Source organism: Mustela erminea, chromosome 1 (assembly GCF_009829155.1).
Source record: "Mustela erminea isolate mMusErm1 chromosome 1, mMusErm1.Pri, whole genome shotgun sequence".
NCBI classification, from domain to species: Eukaryota; Metazoa; Chordata; class Mammalia; order Carnivora; family Mustelidae; genus Mustela; species Mustela erminea.
Genome location: NC_045614.1, coordinates 104,060,893 through 104,080,298, shown reverse-complemented (window position 1 = coordinate 104,080,298; position 19,406 = coordinate 104,060,893). Strand labels below are relative to the sequence as shown.

Here is a 19,406-nt window from a genome sequence, read left to right as displayed (position 1 = left end):
CAGTCTCCCTTGCTAGTCTGGGAGTTTCTGTGGGATGACAAGGGTTCAATGCCTGGAATACAGCTGGGCTTCAGTAAATATCAGTTGAATGAAAGACACCCAAAAAGTATTTTCTTAACAAAAATCCCCATAGTCTTCTCTCTTATTGATTCTCCCCTGCACAGACTCCAAGATGGCCCCCTGATTTAGCCTGACTCTGAGGACCTCCTGATGAGAAAATAAATACTTCAAAGAGACTGCCTGTCAGAGACTCAAAAAACAGAAGTGATTCCCCCCTAAAGGAGTGCCCACTGCAAGATGGGGACACCTGGATTCAGGCCACCCACCACTGGCCTTTGCCACCAGCTGTCCCCTTCCAGAAACAGGATTGTTACCTTTAAACTGTGACTGCTTCGTTTCTTTCAGCAGAACTGTTCAGAGATCTCCAAACATAAGCTTATAATGAAAACCCCACAATAACCAATTCAGAATCTACTGTGAGCACAGCAGGTCAGCAACAAGTTTATTATTAGACTGGCAAGGTCACAGACTGGTGCATGGCTAAGTGTTTGGGCCAACTCTCCTTGACTTTCTCTGCATGGGTTTCTGCTGTCAAATTTCCCTTCTTGGTGTTTGCAATGGTTTGCGGTGGTGCGTTTGTCTTTATGGGTGGGGGGGGAGCAAAGCAAAAGAAGTAACAGGAAGTAATGCAGGTTCCCTCGAGCCTCTCACAGTGACTCAGGGCAATTCACTTGATCAGTGATAGTCATTTTCTCAATGTCAATGTCATTAGAGGTCAGGATATCTTTTAGATAGGTCACAGTTTCTGGAGGGAGATAAGGGTTTCTTCCCAAGATCCAAACATGATCCATGTGAAAAAGCCAGACGATTGTGGTGCAGGAGTACACGAGGGCGTAGTTCTCGTAGTCGGTGGCCAGAACCCAGTATGGAGCCGATGGCATCACTGAGAACCAGAGGAGGGCAGTGTTAAGCGGGAACAAGGCAAGAGGAACCTTCCTCTCCAGGACCCAGGAAGTCAGGGTCCTAGTTCTTCTACATTAATGCTTCTTAACTCTGAATTCATGTGGGAATCTTATGGGAGCTTTAAAAAATCCTAGGCCACCACCTTCAGGCCTGCCCACATCCTGATGTGGAGGTGACTGGAACTCCTGAAGTCTCCCCCAGTGATTCCAGTCTGCAGCCCGAGCTCAGAGCCATCATTCTGGATCCTCCCTCCCTGGCAGCAGATTGGTGACGGTTCATAGGGAATTTTGTTGGACCCCCTAGACTAATAGGCTGCACTGAGCACTAGTCCAAATGGAGGCACCACTTAGATAAGCGGAGTCAAGAATGTGAAGTCAGGGGATGCCCGGGTGGCTCAGTTCATGATTTCAGGGTCCTGGGATGGAGTCCGACATCAGGATCCCTGCTCATCGGGGAGTCTGCTTGTCCCTCTGCAGCTCCCTCTGCTTATGTGCGCTCTCTGCCCCCCCACCAAATAAATTTTTAAAAATCTTTAGAAGAAAAGAGAATGTGAGGTCAGGGGCCCCAGGCTTTCCAGGTCTGTACTTCCCCGCTTCCTTTAGAAACTGCCTGGGGAAGGAATTAAGGACTAATGTTGATTTGTTTTTCTTTTTGTGTGATCTTCAAAAGTTCCTCTGTTCTTAAGAATATGGTAAATCAGGTGATAACAGGTTAAAAACTCTCACAAAGGGCCTATAAGGATTCATTGAATGACATCTGCCTAATATCAAAATTTCAGCATTAATGGGTCCTTATGGAAGAAGAGGGAAGATTTACCTTCTCCATCTGAATCCAGAAACTTCCTCTATTAACTTAACCTCCACACCGCAGTCCAAGGCAAGGAAAAGTCATAGCCTACCTTGTTAAAGTTAAGTGGAATATGAACCCAAATGCAGAAAGCTGTGAGCTGACCCCATAAGAACAAAAGATTTCAACACATATCCCATCATGGGTGGTTTGCTTTCCTGGGTTTCAAGCATCCCACCTCCTCCACTCCAAAATAATCCCCGTTTGCCAAGCCAAACCATATCTCAACACTCGTGAATGACCATGAGAAGCTGGACAAAGGAGGCAGTGTGTGAGAGGTTAGAGCTTGGCTGGTTAGACCCAGCTGGTCATCAGTATAATACAAGAGGGCTAATCCAGATGACAACCCAGCAAGGTCCCTCCTCTGTCTGACTTTCTACCTGTTTTATAAATATGAAAAAGGAAGGACACTTGGAGGATGCCCGATGGACAGAAGCCCGTACAAGGCTACAGGGCCCACACTGAGTGCGGTTTCTGACTTACCTTTCTAGGCCTGTGGGTGCCTGCCTGCTGGGCTCCCCATGAGAAGCTCGTATTTGTCACATATCTGCTATCTGTGACTTTCCACTGCTTTGTGTGTTCCCAGCTGGACTCTGCAACCCTGAGCTGTCTGGAGGAAATGTTCTTCCAACCTCTTTTGGTGATGGCCTCATGCCCCACCTGCACACAGCCAGGAGTTCACATGCTGTCTTCCTCCGACAGGGTCTAGATCTCAAGACCCATTTACCCAGATGTTTCTTCTCAGGAAAGAAAATTTCCATGATTCTGTATTGGAAAACTCTGACAGCCTCCTGCTTCTGGGAGGCACTTCAACCCAGGAACATGGCTTTTGAGGCTCTACCCAGTCTTGTCTTGTGCTCCACGTATCTGCCCATCCTCTGGGCTTCTCTCTGCAGGCCTTTCCTCTTGCCATTCTTGCACTTGGGATAGCCTTTCCCATAATCCCCCACACACTCTGGAAGACCCAGTGCAAACGTCTGATCCTCCACCAGAATACATCTCCTCCTCCTCTGCTTGCCCTGCCAGGAGCTCCTGCCTCTTCCAGCTCCTGTTCCAGGCTTCTTTTGTAAGGTCATGCCCATAATATTTGGCCTTGCCTCCTATCCCCACCCCTCAATTGAGAGTTTGGGGTTCTATGTTTTGGTCCCAAGTCTGCCTCTAATTAGTCCAGTGACCTTGCCTCCATCATCTAGCTCTTCTGCACTTGGACTTTCTTATTTGTGATATAAACAAGAGAAACTGACATGTACAAAGCCCCTTCCGTTTACGGAGCATTTGCCATCTCATTTACTTTTGCGACACTGGGCACAGAGGTGACGATATCTGTCTATGGTCACATGTGCAGGAAGAACAGTTTTCATCTCCCAGCGTTCCTATCTTGGTGTATAAAATAAGAGTGTCCTCTCTGCTCCCCTCTATGGGCTTGATGGGGGGTGGGAGGTAGTGATTCCTCTTGCAGCTGTGACTTCAGTATCCGCCACTTGGGTGGGGAGAGAGACCTTCGAGCACACTGGGAATTAAGAAATCTCACATTTCTGACCTGCCTTCTCCCGTGTGTCTCTATCAACAGTAAAACTAGTATTTGGTGTTTTCTCTGTTGCCCTTGGCCATTCCTCCATGAGCCCAGAGCTCAGAGGACACATGCCCATGATCAAATATCCCTCAGAGAAACCCACAGTGTGGCCAGAAAGTGGCAGACAGAGCTGGGGCTCAGATTTGCCTTCACTGTTACCTCTTGCTGTCAAGCTTCTGTGCATATCAATTGTTCTGCTAAGAACACCATTATTAACTATTACTAACCAGTAATGTTTCCAGCCTCTGTTTCCTGGGGGGGTGGGGAGAGGTGGGAGGTGGGAAAGGCGGGATTGGTTATCCTACTGCTCAGACCCTGTGTGCTGTTCTCTGTGCTTCCTCTATGGAAACGTGGTAGTTTTTAATAGTAAATCGCCTATGTACTTGTCAGTATCCACACTGGGGTTTAAGTCCCTCAGGGACAAACCCAGCTCTGTCTGGCTCATCATTGTATCTTTGGTGCCTAGCCCTGAGCTGCATGTAGCCGGTGCTCAACAAATAATTATGTATTAAGTCATGACAGGTGACACCCAGATGTGACAGGAGTGTTCCCACCCAGAGCTCTAACTTCTCATGTGAGGTAGAAAAGGCTCTAGCTTTCCGTTTGTGTATCTCTTATCCCTGAAACCTCCCAAGGGAAGTGAATACTTACACCAGAAAAACTTAACTCCCAGCTTGGCAGGCTCTGTAAGGTTGCCCTGGGTGGCTTCGCCTTCGATTTGATTCACAGTTCCATCAGATCTGCAATGCGTTAAAACAAAAAAACAAAAAAACAAAACAACGAAAAACCTTAACTCATGGGAAGCCAAAAATCAGTGAAAGGCAAGATGTGTGACACTAAGGACCAGGGCGGCAAGAATGTGATTGCTGGTTAGGAAGGCTCTGTCCCCTCTCCTTTGTCACTGTCTCACACCAGGCAGAAGCAAATGGCCTTGGAGTGATAAGAAGCAAGAACTGAAATGCTCCAGGACCGGATAACATGTTAGGCCTTTGCCCTTTAGGGCTATTTTTTGGGTCCTGCAAGGCCATTTCCCATTCTCAGGCTCCAGAGGGAGGGAGTAAAAGAGAAGGAAAAAACAAACAAATGAAACAACCCAATACACTAAGAAGATTAGCTTCTTTAGAAACAAGAAAGAGCCAAAGGAAAAAACAAACAAACAAACAAACAAAAAAAAACGAGGACTGCTGGAAGTCTGGAGATCTGCAAGCTTTCCCTGCTCTTGGGGTCTCAGTGACATCTGTCCCATAAAGGCATTCATTCACCTGAGCTCCAAGACCCCTATCCAGCCCAGCAGGCTTCTGACTGAGTGTGGGAGGTTTTGACCCCGGCCAGGTACAGCAGGCAAAGAGAAAACATTTGTGATTCTCAGAGATGTTGAATGAGAAGAAATGCCCATCTCACAATGAGTGCCACCTTCCACTTACAATTGGCAGTGTCATTTCTTTCTTAGTGGTTTATAAAATGGTGGTGTTTCTGAAGTGATGGTCTCAGATTGGATGAAGTACTTTCACTCTTTTGAAGGGAGCTGACTCCATTCCGGGTAACTGGCCATGACCTTGGGGACCTGGGGGAGCGGGAAAAGGCCTGGGGATAGACTGAAGGAAGGTGCTCACATATCACAGGGCTCTTTGAGGACACTGAAGGATGAGGAGCCCATTTGTCTCTCCTCAAGGGGCAAACTAAAACTAGAGGAGTAGAGTGTGTTAGAAAGTCAGTAGGAGGGGCGCCCAGGTGCCTCAGTGGTTTAAGCCTCTGCCTTTGGCTCAGGTCATGATCTCAGGGTCCTGGAAGCCTGCTTACCCCCCTCCCCTGCCCCCTCTCTGTGTGCTGTTCTGCCTACTTGTCATCTCTCTCACTCTCTATCAAATAAAGTCAGTAGGCTATGTTTAGTGTTGATGTCCAGAAACCAGACAAGAAACAGGTAAGGAAGGATGGCAGAGGTACTCTGATGCTGTTGGATATGCTGCTGGATGTCTGTCCTCAAGTAGGGCTGAAGACCAGACCCTGAGCTGTCGCCTGGAACTCCACTGGGAAGACAAGAAGAAGGTCCGTTTCCATCTGCATATGGTTGCTTAGCAACAAACCAGCCTCTTCTCAACAGACTCCTCCCCTTTCCTTCATCATTTATGCTTTGTCCAGAACAGTTTCCAAAAAAAATTCTCTGATCATAAGCTCACAGTTTGATCATGAGAAAAACACACATGTCTTTTTCAAGGGAGGCAGCAGTATTTATTAAATGATTAGACCACACCAAACACTGTTCTAAGTGATTTGCACGTGCTATCTCACCCAAAGCTCACAAAGCCCTAGGGAGGGAAGTTTTATGATTATCGCCATTTTACAGAGAGGAAACGGAGGCTTAGAGAATGAGCATAAATCACTGAAGATCCCATTGTCAGTATCTGGCAGAACCAGGATTTGAAACTGGGCAGCCTAATTCCCCAGCCTGAACCCTTCAGCTCCCAGCCCTGTGCCAGCTGCCCTGGCCCTCAGGTTCTCCGACCCTGGCTAAGAGTACTTTGCTCAGACTCCATGCTGTGCCTCTCTGCCCATTTGACAGTACTCCTGAGAGGAAAACCGTTCCCCTCTCCTGAACTAGCAAACCTTTCTCCGTGTGCCCTTGAATCTTAAACAGACGTGACCCTGCAGGCTAAGCAACCTAATACTCAGGATACGGTTCCAGACGACTCCCCGCCAGCTCCAAAGGAGAGGTGAAAGAGGTTTGGGATCTGTGTCATGGCCTGACTCTTGGTCACAGAATGGGACAAAATATTTGAAATGAAGTCACTGCAACTTTAGATGGCTGCCTGCCTCCCAATTCCTGGAGCCTTTCCTGGGCTCTGAAATAAGCTGGTTTTCTCTTTATAGGCCCTTAAGAGTAAGACTCTCACTCTTGTATGTACGCAGGGCCAGGAGTCACACACCGCCCCCGCCCCCCGGTATCTTGGCACACAGGAAGCTTAGTGGATAGTAGGATAGCCACACGAAGCCCTAGTAACTTCCAGGCTGGGTTGTGGTTGTTTTTTTGGAGTTGACACTGTTCTCAGATCCTGTAGGGAACAGGAAGGACAACCCTTCATCCCCAGCCTTCCTTTCATGTGTCCTCTGTCCTCTTCCTCATTTCACTTCTTAAATTTCCGTGGTGTTACTTACAAGCTGTGTGGCCCTTGGGAAATTACTTGACCTCTCTGTACCTCAGTTTCCTCTTCTAGAAAAATGAGGTTAATAACAGCATCTACCTCAGGGTCGCTATGGGGATGAAATGAATATGCACACTCATTTACGTATACATACATATAGGTCCACATGTGTACAGGTGTGTACAAAATAGTGCCTTGAACAAAGGAAGTGCTTAATACCTGTCACTATTTATTGTTGCTCTTATTTTTGTTGTGGAAGGTAGGAACTTTTTCTGGGGCTCTTTTAAAGTTTACGTTTGCTTTCTAAAGAATGAATTTTTGTATCAAATAGAAATCCATTAGAAGCTCCCAATAATAAAAAAGTACACTTTTCTAAGCTTTCCTGTCACAAAACCCAGTAATAAAAAAGTATACTTTTCTAAGTTTTCCTGTCACAAAACCCAGAGGTTTATGTCTGTATCTAATAGTCAAAGTTGTCTGGAGATGGAATAAATTGCCATGGAAGGCAATGAGCTATCCATTCCTGGAAGGATTCAAGCAGAGCTGAATGTCCTCTGTCAGTAGATAATGTACAAGGCCTTCTCTCTTGGTTTGGGAGATCAGATGAGAAGGTTCCTCCCTTTGTCCTCTGCTGAGTATCTATTTCACAATTAAAGTGGGAACCCTACTGTTTGGGTTCCCATTGAGTCCCAAGTGCCTTTCCTGGGGAGTACATATACAACAGGTACATAATACAGGGAGTACACAATAGAGTAAGTACACAATACAGTAAAATGCTCTGCCAGTGGTCTTACAAATAAATGAGTAGTTCCTCGCACCTCCCCCCCACCCGCCATGCCCCGCCATTCCGCTTGCCAAGAGTCATCATCTCAGGACCTGCTGTGAACAGGCAGTGCATACCCAGCTGCAATGGCATCCCCCTTGAACTAGACTGCAAGGACACCCAGTCATCCCAGGACAGCTCTCTGGTGGCTGGCTCCAGGACTGTGCTGCTTTTGAAACCACAGCCACTCACCTCAACTCCTGGTTTACCACTTTGATGTTTCCGTTTTCCATTAACGAGTAGTTGGCCTGGATGCAACTTCCCTTCTCAAAGCTCACCGGGATCTTCTCAATTTCATACCATCGTCCAAGATACTGCAGAGATAACAACAAACAGAGAAAACTCTGCGGTTCTCTGGGGACCTGCAAACTCTCCCTATTGTTGTCTTTTAGAGCAGAGCCCTTTCCTGGGAAACCAAGCAAAATGGGCTGCATTGTTCCCAACAGCAACTGAGCCAGATATTGATTCAAAGGAGAGTAAGTGAATCAGATGTGCAGGCGTTTGTCGAATGCTGCATTTTATTCCTCAAGTGCTTTTTATTTAGATATGCTGTCAGTGGCCCCTCCAGCCAAAATCTATGTGAAATTCTAGACTCTGTAAAAGAGAGGGAGCAGTCCAGATGATGTAGGTGCCATCTCAAATATTTTGTGATTCTACGAGGCATCTCTGAATTGTGTGCAAAATCAGATATGTTCCTGTGGGGAACTGGAACTCCAGGACTGGCAGAATTCTCCTCATTTGACCCTGGAGAGGGAACTGGTCACAAAGGCTTTTGGCAGGTGATCAGGATTTAGGAGACTGATATCATTCTTCCCCTGGGGGCTTGGTCTCAGTTTATAACTTCATGTACAGAGTCAGCATTAAAGGAAGTGTGTGACTGTGGGTGAGGGGAGACAGGTGTTTTCTTGTGTCCATGCACCATCTTGCATGGAGACTGCTCCAATTTACAACCTCCATGGGGGGCAATGTGGAATTATCTAGCAAAGCTGAAAATACATACAGTGCATATATGAGGTTATTTGCTGCAGTACTGTTTTTAAGAACGAAACACAGGAAACTAGAGTCTAAGTGAGCATTAGTAGGGAATGGGGTCCATAAATGATGGCACATCCATGCAATGGAATGTTATACTCCTTTTCTTAAAGGAGTCATATACAATTACTCCAAGATACATTCAATGAAAAAAGAGCTGGGTGAAAAATAGAGCGCATGGAAAAATGGGGGGAAAGGTTATTATATTCATTTTTTAAAAAGATTTTATTTACTTATTTTGAGAGAGAGCGAGCACTAGAGAGAGAGAGAGAGAGAGAGCGCAAGCATGAATGGGGGCAGAGGGAGAAGGAGAAGCAGACTCCCTGCTGAGCAGGGATCCTGATGTGGGGCTCCATCCCAGGACCCTGAGATCAGCACCTGAGCCGAAGCAGATGCTCAACCAACTGAGCCCCCCAGGTCCCAATTACATTCATTTTCTGTCCCCGCTATAACAAACAAGTTACCACAAGCTCACAACATGAATTTGTGGTCTCACAGTTCTGTACATCAAGTGAGCTTGGTTAATATCAAGGTGTTGGCAAGGCTGTGTTCCTTTCTAGAGGCTCTAGAGAACTCTGTCTTCTTGCCTTGTCCAAGTTCTAGAGGCCACCCACATTCCTTGGTTGGTGAACTCCTTCCTCCATCTTCAGGGCCCGCAAAAGCAGGGGACATCCTTATCGCACTGCATCTTTCTGACCACAGCTGGGGAAGATTCTCTGTTTTCAGTGATTAGACTGGGCTCACTGGATAATCCAGGCCACTCTTGCCATCTCCAAGTCTAGAACTTTAATCACATCAACACAATTCCCCTTTCCATGGAAATTAGCATATCCACAGGTTCCAGGGATCTCGGTGTGGACATCGTTCTGCCTACTGCAGTTATGTATGTATTTGTGGACGTAAACATTATCTCCCAAAAGACAGTGAACTGTTTTTACTGGTTGCTACTAGAGAGGCAAACGGAGGTGGGAAGGAATAAAGCTTTTCATAGAATGTTCTTTGGTACACTTAGAATTTTGAACCATATTAATATATTTACTTAGTCAAAATACTAATTCAAAAGATTTTAGAAATTATTACCCAACAAGGGAAAAATCGAAGATGCACTCACCTTCAATAGTCAGGCTTTGAACTGAGAGCGTCCTGCCAACAGGGGGCAGTATTACGCCAGTCACATGGCTCTTTGCTCAAATCTATACTCCTGTTTATGACATAAATGTTCCACTCATTTATGAAAGCACATCTTTCCATTAAACCACTGAAATCAACATTCACTTAAAGCACCGAAAAATAAGATGAAAGACCATTTGGTTACCTCGGCATCCTCAAAAAAAGCTCCATTTTATACAGAGCATTTAAAAGAGTTCTATTATTGTTAAGGTGAGTTCAGGGCTCCACAATTAAAACCGAGGAAGCGTGATTTTCCAGTAAAGAGGCAACTCGGAGGTTGAAGATTCCTTTTCATGTCATGCTTCTTTATAATTTTATAGTATTTTTGTTAAAGCCGTTTCATGGTTTTGGGTCTGCTTCTCTAACCGCATAAGGAGAGAGCAATGTTTAAAAAGAATTCTGGAGAGGCGCCTGCAGGCTCAGTCTGTTTGGCTTCCAGCTCTTGATTTTGGCTCAGATCATGATCTTGGGAATTGAGAGATTGAGCCCTGCATTGGGCTCCACACTGATTGGGGAGCCTACTTGGGATCCTCTCTCTCCCTGCCCCTCTGCCCCTCCCTGCTCCTGTGCAAGCCCCCCCCCGCCCCACTTCCCACCGCCTGCTCTCTCTCTCTCATTCTCACTTTCAAATAAAAAAGGAAAGAAATGAAAAAAGAATCCTGGAAAAGATAGAAGTAAAACTATCTGTATTTGCAGATAGCATGATTTTGTAATAGAAAATCCCAAGGAATCCACACACACAAGAACTATAGGAACTGATGAATGAAATCAGCAAGGTTAAAGGATATGAGATCAATATATAGAAAGCAAACGGGTTTCTACACTTACAATGAACCCTCTATAAGTTATGAAAATTCCACTTACAATAGTATCAAACAAATAAAATACTTAGGAATAAATTTAACCAAAGAAACGCAAAACTTATACTCTGAAAAATATAAAATGTTGTTGAAAGAAAGGAAAGAAGACCTAAATAAATGGAAAGATAATCTATGTTCAGGGAATAGAAGGCTTAAAATTGTTAAGATGACAATGTTCTCCAGATTGATTTAGATTCAGTGCAGTCTTTATAAAAACAAAACAAGAGAGAAGCACAGTGGAAACATGTTGGGCCCATAAAAACAAAACAAAACAAAAAACAACAACTCTGCTTTTTTACAGAAATTGACAACCAGATCCTGAAATTCATATGGAAATGAAAAGGATTCAGACTAGCCAGAAGAACAAAGTTGGAGGCCTCATATATTCTAATTTCAAAACTTACTACAAAGCTATAGTAATCAATACTGTATAGCACTAGCATAAGGATGGATATATATAACAATATAATAGAATTAAAAGTCCAAAAAATAAACTCTTACATATATGGCCAATTGATTTTCAACAAGGATGCCAAGATTATTCGATGGAAGAATAGTCTTGTCAACAAAAAGTTCTGTGACAACTGAATATCCAAAATAATAAAGTTGGACTTCCATATCATCCTATATACAAAGATTAACTTAAAATGGACCGCAAACTTAAATGTAATGATTAAAACTAAAAAAAAAAAAACCTCTTTTAAGAAAATATAGAAATTAATCTTCATAACCTTGCATTAGGCAATGAGTTTTTAAATCAAAAGCACAAGCCACAAAAGAAGAAAATAGATAAATTGTAACTCATTAATATTAAAAACTTTTGTGCTTCAAAGGACACATCGATAAAGTGAAAAGAGAATCCACAGGATGGGGTAAATATTTACAAATCCTCTATCTGATAAGAGACTTGTATCTAAAACGTATAAAGAATTCTCAGAGCTCAACAATTAAAAGATAAATAACCCAAGTAAAAGACGGGCAAAGGACTCAGACATTTCTCCAAAGAAGATATACAAATGGACAATAAATGCATGAAAAGATGCTCATCATCATTAACCATCAGAGAAATACAAATCAAAACCACAATGAGATACCACTTCGTGCCCTCTAAAATTTTAAGGGCTATAATCCAAAAGATGTGATAACAAGTGTGAGCAAAGATACGGAGAGATCGGTGTGAGACACTGCTGGTGGGAATGTAAAATGGTGATGCAGCTCTTTTGGAAAACAGTCTGGCAGTTTCTCAAAAGATTAACGTGGAGTTACCATATGACCTAGCAATTCGCCTTCCAGCTATACGCCCAAGAGAACTGAAAATGTATGTCCACCAAAAAAACTCCCATAAAGACAAACACACAAAAATCTTACACATGAATGCTTGTAGCAGCATTATTCCTAATAGTTTAAAAGTGTAAACAACCCAAATGATGAACAGATAAATAACATGTGGTATTATCCATGCAGGAGAATATTATTTGCCAATGAAAAGGGCTGAAGTATAGATGCATAATACAGTATGGATGAACTTTTAAAATATTATGTTGCGTGAAAGGAATCAGTCTAAAAAAACCACGTACTGTATGATTCTGCCCCTATGAAATGTCCAGAATAGGCAAATTCATAGGGAGAGCTGATTGCCTGGGGCTGGGAGGAGGGTGGGAAATGGAGAGTGACTATTTGTGGGTAGGAATGATGAAAATATTCTAAAATTGATTGTGGTGATGGTTTCATAACTCCGATTATACAAAAAAATAGAAAGTGAACTTTAAACAGGTGAATTATGTGTTATATGAATTATATTTCAGCAAAACTTTCTTAAACATCCCGCTTCACGCCTCAAGGGACTTTTGTAAATATAGTCCAATTATAATTATCAAAGTGTCTTTGGATTTTTACCCCCAAACAGAAATATAATTCAAATTCCCTGGATTTTTTTCTGGAAAATCTCCCATAGCTTAGCAGGGTTGCCTGAATAAAGGGACCAGCAGTTATAGAGTGAGCGATGTAAACTGTACTGTATGTGTCCTTCCTACCTCCCCTGTGTGACTCTGTAGACGGTGCTCCTTCCCCACAACCTGCAGGCTCTGAGCTCTCATCCCTCACTCCTGTACCTAATCCACCCCAAGGGGTCCCAACACTTATTCATACTGAGGAGTGAGTGACTGATAACAATTTTAATATTGCCCATCATGAGTACTGGCTCTTAAAAAAGATCCAAACTTTCTGTTAAGGAGAAAATGTCTTAAGAGCGAGTCTCTAGGCATGAGTTCATAGCAATGGAAACCTTTCCTGTTTCCACTAGCTGCCTCCTTCTCCTATTCCCGGCTTGTAGATATGCACATATATACACAGGAAGGCTGGGCCTGATCCCAGGAAGAAAAGCCACATATGGGGACCTGGTTATACTGGAATCTTTTTAGTGCAGGTAACAAGAAAGCCTCTTGGGGAAGTTCTGTCCTCTTCTAGGTCCTGCGGGAGGAACTCCTGGGTGCCCAGCACTGTGGCGAAGCCTGGTCTTGAATCCCCCCTCTGCATGGATTAGCAGGGCGACCTGGGTCGGTGATGAGCTGTCTGACATTGAGCTTCTTCATCCGTAGAATATGGAGAATAGCCCTGGAGCTGCTGCCTGCCCATCAACTACGGCGTGTCCTCTCAGCCTAGCTGGGTTCACCTCTGCCACCTGGACAATTCCCACGAACACGCTGCCAGCTGCCCACCTTGAGCTCACATCTCCCCCTTTGCCAGAAGACCTTGCCAGCACCCCAGAGTGCCCACAGCTGGCTCATACCACCTCCATGGGACAATCTGAGGAGCATTCTACACATTTCCTTAGAGGATTCCCAGCAGGACAGAACCCTCTTGTTAACAGTGTTACTGTTGAGGAATGCACCCTTAGTTACTCTTCTACTTCTCTGTCTGCTTCCCCCACAGACCCACATTGCTTCCTGGGATCATCCTCCCCAAACTCTCTGCTCCCCAGTTCTTGCCTGAGTCTGCTTTTGGGGGATCCCCAAAGAGGATAAGTACCTACCCCAAGGTTAGCTGTGGGACTCAAAGCAGAATACTAACTCTGAAGCCTGGCAGATGTTTATTCAAACGGGAGGCAAAACAGATAGGAGGTTAGCCTTTTACCACACCTTATTCACATCAAAGTTCTCCTGCACTGGAGGAGTTGGGCATTTCCCAAGATGGAAAGCTTGTCCGGATGCCGCACTGAAGAGGCTGGCCAGCGCGGAGAGCAACAGCAGCGCGGTCACCATCTTGGGGCTGTGGAGGGAACCGGGAGTTAGGAGAAACAAAGCCGCTTGAGTTGTTCTGGGCTTCCGAGAACATGCAGTCATACGGGGGGGGGAGGGGATTTCTGGGGACCTCTGTGGAGACCTCCCCCTGAACCCTTTGGCAATCGCCCTGCAGGCCACCTGGGTCATCATCTTCAATGGCACTGGGAGGCATTCCACCCCCTGGAGCCTCTCCAGACACTCTGTACCCCCTGGGAAAGCACATTCTGCCTGGTGTTGGAGCTCCTTGGATTTATTTTCCAACTGCTCCCTCGCAATTATGAATTTTTCAAGGACAGGCACCCCGAGGACCTGGCAGTGTCAGGCACAATCCAGACTTGTTAATGAAGAGAAAGGATGTGGGGTGGGGGTAGGAAAAGGTTGAAGTTGTCGAGGGAACCGCACGAGAGAAAAAAGATGAACAGAAACCGAGCAGACATTTGGTATGTTAGGAGACTCATAAGAGAGATGCTTCCTTGATCAACAGCCCGCCTCTCATCCCCCCGCCCCCGCCTTGCTGGGCTGTTCACCAACCAAGAAGTATGCCTGAGACCTGACAGGCAGCTGCGTATTGGGGACCCCAAGGCACCCCAGCTGGGTTCGAATGCAGGCTTTGCCACATACTAAGTATAACTGTGTCCAGTTCACACTTGAGCTTTCCAGGCTATTACGTGGAAATAATAATCATACCAACTCCAGGAAGTTTTGCGAGAATTAAATGAGATGTATAGAGAGAGCATTTCAGGTGGTGTCTGATATAGAGAAAATGCTTCATAAACTAGTTGTTATTACCATGAAAAGCAGACACAAATAATTGTTTCCTGAATTTCTCTTTGGACGTCTGTTGGGAATATTTTTCTTTCTTTCTTTCTTTCTTTAAAATTTTATTTATTTGACAGAGAGACAGCGAGAGAGGGAACACAAGCAAGGGGGGTGGGAGAGGGAGAAGCAGGCTCCCTGCTGAGCAGGGAGCCCAATGAGGGATTCAATCCCAGGACTCTGGGACCATGACCTGAGCTAAAGGCAGACGCTTACAATTGAGCCACCCAGGTGCCCCGTGGGGATATTTTTCATAGATGTGCATTTATTTTTATTTTTATTTATTCTTTTAGTTGCATAGACAGGGAAACCAATGTGCATTTAACTAGAGGCGGACCAGTAGCTGGCAACAGGCATTTCAGCCCAAGCTCCCTTCCCTTCTTGCCCTGACCTCTTTTGTGTGACTCCTTGCCTGTGGCTGCAAGGAGCTATTTCTAGCTCTTTGCCTTTCTCCCTGCAATGAAGAAAACTGAATCCATGCAAGCCAAATGTTCTCAGATCTGAGCATTTAAAAGGATGTGTCATAACAGGAATAATTATAACCACTTTATTATGGTTAAACCTCTAAATAACCTTTAATAATCAATAGCTTTTCTTCTGGAGGTTTCACTGCTCCATTTCCAAAGGAACAGTTACATAATGAGTAAAGCTGCCAGCCAGGGATGGTGGTGGCGGGGTGGTGGCTGAGTCTCCCTTGAGCAAGCCAAGTCTGGGGTAGGACCCCACCTTCTCTGAGAATCCATCTCCCATTGGCTCCTTCCACCACGTAAACAACATCTGTATTTTAACCTTTGGGGAGATGATGGGAATCGCCTGACCTTACAAAAATTTGCATCCATCTCTGAGAAATTCTTAGAACTGCGGAGCTCTACTCTTGGCCCTCAGTAGGCTCCAAGTTCTCTGTGCCTTGGCCAGAACATCCAAACTCAAAGGCTGGTCACACGTTACGCACGTTCTACAGGGCCCCCCAAACTGGCGGGACTTGAGAGGTCCTTTACCCATTCCCCAAGCCCCCGAGTGTACAGATGGAAGCTGAATGCCAGAAGGGGCAGAGAGCTGGGACTCCGGGGGCCATCGCCAGCTGTCCATCCTGCAGTGACCCTCAGACAGGTTTCCTTCTGCACACCAGCTTTGGTGACTTTCAGTAAACACCTACCTCTGTAACCTTGATGAGCCTCAGTTCACCGTGTGACAACTACACCGAAAGTCAGTTCCCTGTCTTACTCTGACAAATCTCTTATTACAAGATGTTCTCTTGGGGGCTGAAGCATGTGCTTTAGCTCTGTAGGAGGATTTCAGAGCAAGGCTAATTCTTAGTGTTGCTCGCATCTCTTCCAAAGATGTCTCTCCTTGCAAGAGTTTTACTCCTCTGGTTAAAACTTTCTGCGAGAGTAAGGGTTGATGGCATCCATAATTTCTTTTCCAGGCCCCTCCCAATCTAGCTCATTCCACACTTCTTCAGCACCTTCTGAAGGGGAGGCAGTGAGGAGAGGACTTGGGAGACAAGTTGAACAAAGTGAAGCCATTTTGGTTTTAGGCTAACCCTTAACCAGGAGTCGGCAGGTCATAAAAAGGATTACAAGTTCTGACCCACAGAGGCCTCAAGACCCCATTCCCTCAGGTAATAAAAGCGGTAAAGGTCAGACATTCTTAAAATTGCTCCCTGCAGGTAATTTCACGATCCTAAAACAATGGAAAAACTCACCACTCAATGTAAATGAAAAACCCAAAATTAAAGAGTGAGCCCCTCCCTATATGGTTAATTAAAAAAACTTACAAGACCCTTTATTAGAGGCAAAGGGGTGTCTTTGTCAGCTGGAAGGGGGGACTACTATTTTGTGAGGTAGCTCCTTTCTCCTATACTTAATACATCTTTGTCCCTTTCTCTAAACAGCTTGCTGTCAAATTCTTGCCCTTGCAAGGCCAAGAACCTTCTCAGCAATGGGCCTGAGGCCCTCCCTCTGGATCAAAGGTAAATCACATTATTAACATACACCTGTGAACTTGGGTATGTGTGACCTATATTTTTGCATCATCTTCTAAATACTATTGGGAAGATGTCTTAATGAGGGGAGTTTACATATTTTACAAATTATAATTTAGGGGTGCCTGGGTGCCTCAGTGGTTTAAGCCTCTGCCTTTGGCTCAGGTCATGGTCTCAGGGTCCTGGGATCGAGCCCTGCATTGGGCTCTCTGCTCAGTGGGGAGCCTGCTTACCTCTCTGCCTACTTGTGATCTCCCTCTCTCTCTCTCTGTCAAATAAATAAATAAATCGTTAAATAAATAAATAAATAGAATTTAAATGCTCTTTTAACTGAATATTCAATTACTTAGTAAGAATTCTACTAAGGTTATGGTGCACCCACCCTGGGCCAGCACTGACTCTGTGAACTGAAACTCACAGTCATTGAACTTCCCCATGGAGAAGCCCGGGGCCTCAGTATGTTGAATGGGCCCCACCCCATACGGCCACAATACCCTACCTGTTAGGGTCCCACACTGACATTCTCTTTGTACCCAATGGTGTTAATGAGCCCAGGTTAGTTCCTGCTAAGCTCTGAAGCCAGAACTTCCTTAGGCCAAGTCTCCTAGGAGCCTGTTTTCTTGATGCCTGCGTATTACCGAGGACCTGGTCCCTGATTTTAAAGATCTGCAGATCCAAAGACGACTGGCTTCTGAGATTTCACGTGATAAAACAAAATACATTTCCGCAAGTCAATGGGTCTAAAAAACCCATTTAGCTGCTGAATCCAACAAGAAACCATGTCTTCTCAGGAAAATAGTTTTGTACCACATTGTTAAATGCATTTTCTATTCACAGGATGAATTCCAGTTCACTTTTCAGTTAATTTTGTTGCAGCACACTAGTGGATGACAGGTCCCCGTGAACCCATCCAGGACAGTACTGGTGTAGGGAAAATTTTCCTATCGTCTATCTAGCATAGAAGAGTGTGCCCAGTGCAAGCAGAAGACTCGGAGATGAGTCAACATGGGTTTGGCAGCCCAGTTCGGCATCTGTTGTCAGTCTTCTCTTGACTTGTTGTTTGGGATAGCTGAACCTCGGTTTCATCGTCTCAAAATGGGACGGTTAGTATCTACCTTGGAAGGGAGCTTGAGGAAAAATGAGACCAAATTTGCAAAGCAGCAGGCACAAACCCTCCATCGTGTTAGTTACTATTGTTAGCAGAAAAGGGGCCATAGAAAGCCAAGACTGTCTCTAGGGTAAGCATCATTCATCATAAATGAAAATTAAAACCACAATACGTACCTTTTTGGTCAAGATGAAGGCAGTCTCCACATGCAAACTCACCCAATTTAGAATGCCTTCTCTTGTTGACTGGCTTCTCCCAAGCTGTTTTATAAGCTTCACAGAGTCATTGATGTTTCATTTTAATGCATGCCACACCCCGCCCAGTTCAGGAAGGCTGGCCTAAAAGCTTAGCTCTGTACCAAACACAAAAATGGGATGTTTTGTCCATCTCCCTCCCCCAGTTTCCTTCACAGCTGCTCCCCGCAAAAGAAACAATGAGATACTGTGTGTGTGCATGTATGTGAGAGCGAGGGAAAGACAAAGTGCATTTCATTCAAAACATCTTTTTTGCTGTGTGGATTTTCTAATTTAATTTTCTCAGTCAGAAATGCACTTTTAAGTTCCAGGAAGATGAGTTGCAACATGTTTTTGAGCATCTGGAATTATTTTTCATTTTTGTGTAAATGAAAAATCAACAATCTCATTTCCCCACACAGAGCATGAATTCCATCCCATGAGGTCCGTGGTCTGGACTGTGTGGTTCGGGCAACAGGGTGAAGGTTAAGAATGAGAGATGGTTTTTTGTGTGATCCTGGGGAAGCCAACCACTTCTCTGAGTCTCAGTCTCCCCAGAGACTGTCATTTCTGTGTCTGCCAGAGCTAGGGGTGCGGAGGAGTTCCCAGCTGGGAAAGAGCTGGGGCTGAGAGCTGAGAATGCCAAAGGTTTCTTGCACAGCTGCTCACTCTGGACTGTTCCTGCCCCTCTCAGCTGCATATTCTCTGTGGCCTCTTATTGCCTGGGGTGGAAGTGGATTTCAGATGCTCATTGCACAGAGATGGGGCTCAGCCTCCTCTCTCAGTGGAATTAGCAACTTTGAATCTTAGGACTTGGATTCTATGCCTCTGTGATAAGGCAGTTGATAACACAGTATCTTTGTAGGAGACGTCAATTCCTAGATGAAACGCATTCTCCAATTTCTAAGCAAGAGAGAGAAATTTATAGCACTAGGCCGTATAAAGAACAACAAAAGTGAATCCTTGACCTACCAGACCCTGACGGCGTTTTCTTCAGTCCGTTCTTTACCTTTTCAGGAACAGAAATGCTGATTTCCATTCAGGCTGTCTCTTGCCCTCTCTCTTCCCATGTCCTTGCTCAAATGTCACTTCCTTTAAAAGGCCTTCCCGACCTTTGAAAAACAGTACTCTTCCCACTACCACTTTGCCTCCTTGTTAGAACTTTACCTGAAATTATACCCCTGATTTGATGTATCTTTTTGCTTCTTGTGTTTCCCCACTCATATATGAGCAATACAAGTGCGTTGACTCCTTGCCGTACCCACCCCCAGTGCAAGGACCTTGTAAGCCCTCATTAAATAAACTGAATGGAAGGGATCTACCTAGTCAAAGAATTTACTGAGGGGCGCCTTGCTGGCTAGGTTGGTAGAGCATGCAACTCTTTTTCTTTTTTTTTTTTAAGATTTTATTTATTTTTTTATTTAACAGACAAATCACAAGTAGGCAGAGATGCAGAGACAGGGGGAAGCAGGCTTCCTGCTGAGCAGAGAGCCCGATGTGGGGCTCGATCCCACGACCCTGAGATCATCACCCCAGCCAAAGGCAGATGCTTAACCCACTGAGCCACTCAGGCACCC

At 44.9% G+C, this 19,406-nt stretch overlaps 1 protein-coding gene across 1 annotated transcript; it reads right to left on the bottom strand.

The window, feature by feature from the left end:
- Positions 1 to 463: 463 nt before the first annotated feature.
- On the bottom strand, positions 464 to 17,903 carry APOD (apolipoprotein D). The gene is made up of 5 exons (XM_032337260.1): positions 17,773 to 17,903; positions 13,545 to 13,674; positions 7,538 to 7,659; positions 4,034 to 4,122; positions 464 to 943 (listed from the first exon to the last, which is right to left on the bottom strand). The coding sequence occupies exons 2-5, from the start codon at positions 13,665 to 13,667 to the stop codon at positions 708 to 710; spliced, it is 570 nt and encodes a 189-aa protein (XP_032193151.1). The 5' UTR covers positions 13,668 to 13,674; positions 17,773 to 17,903; the 3' UTR covers positions 464 to 707.
- Positions 17,904 to 19,406: the final 1,503 nt, after the last annotated feature.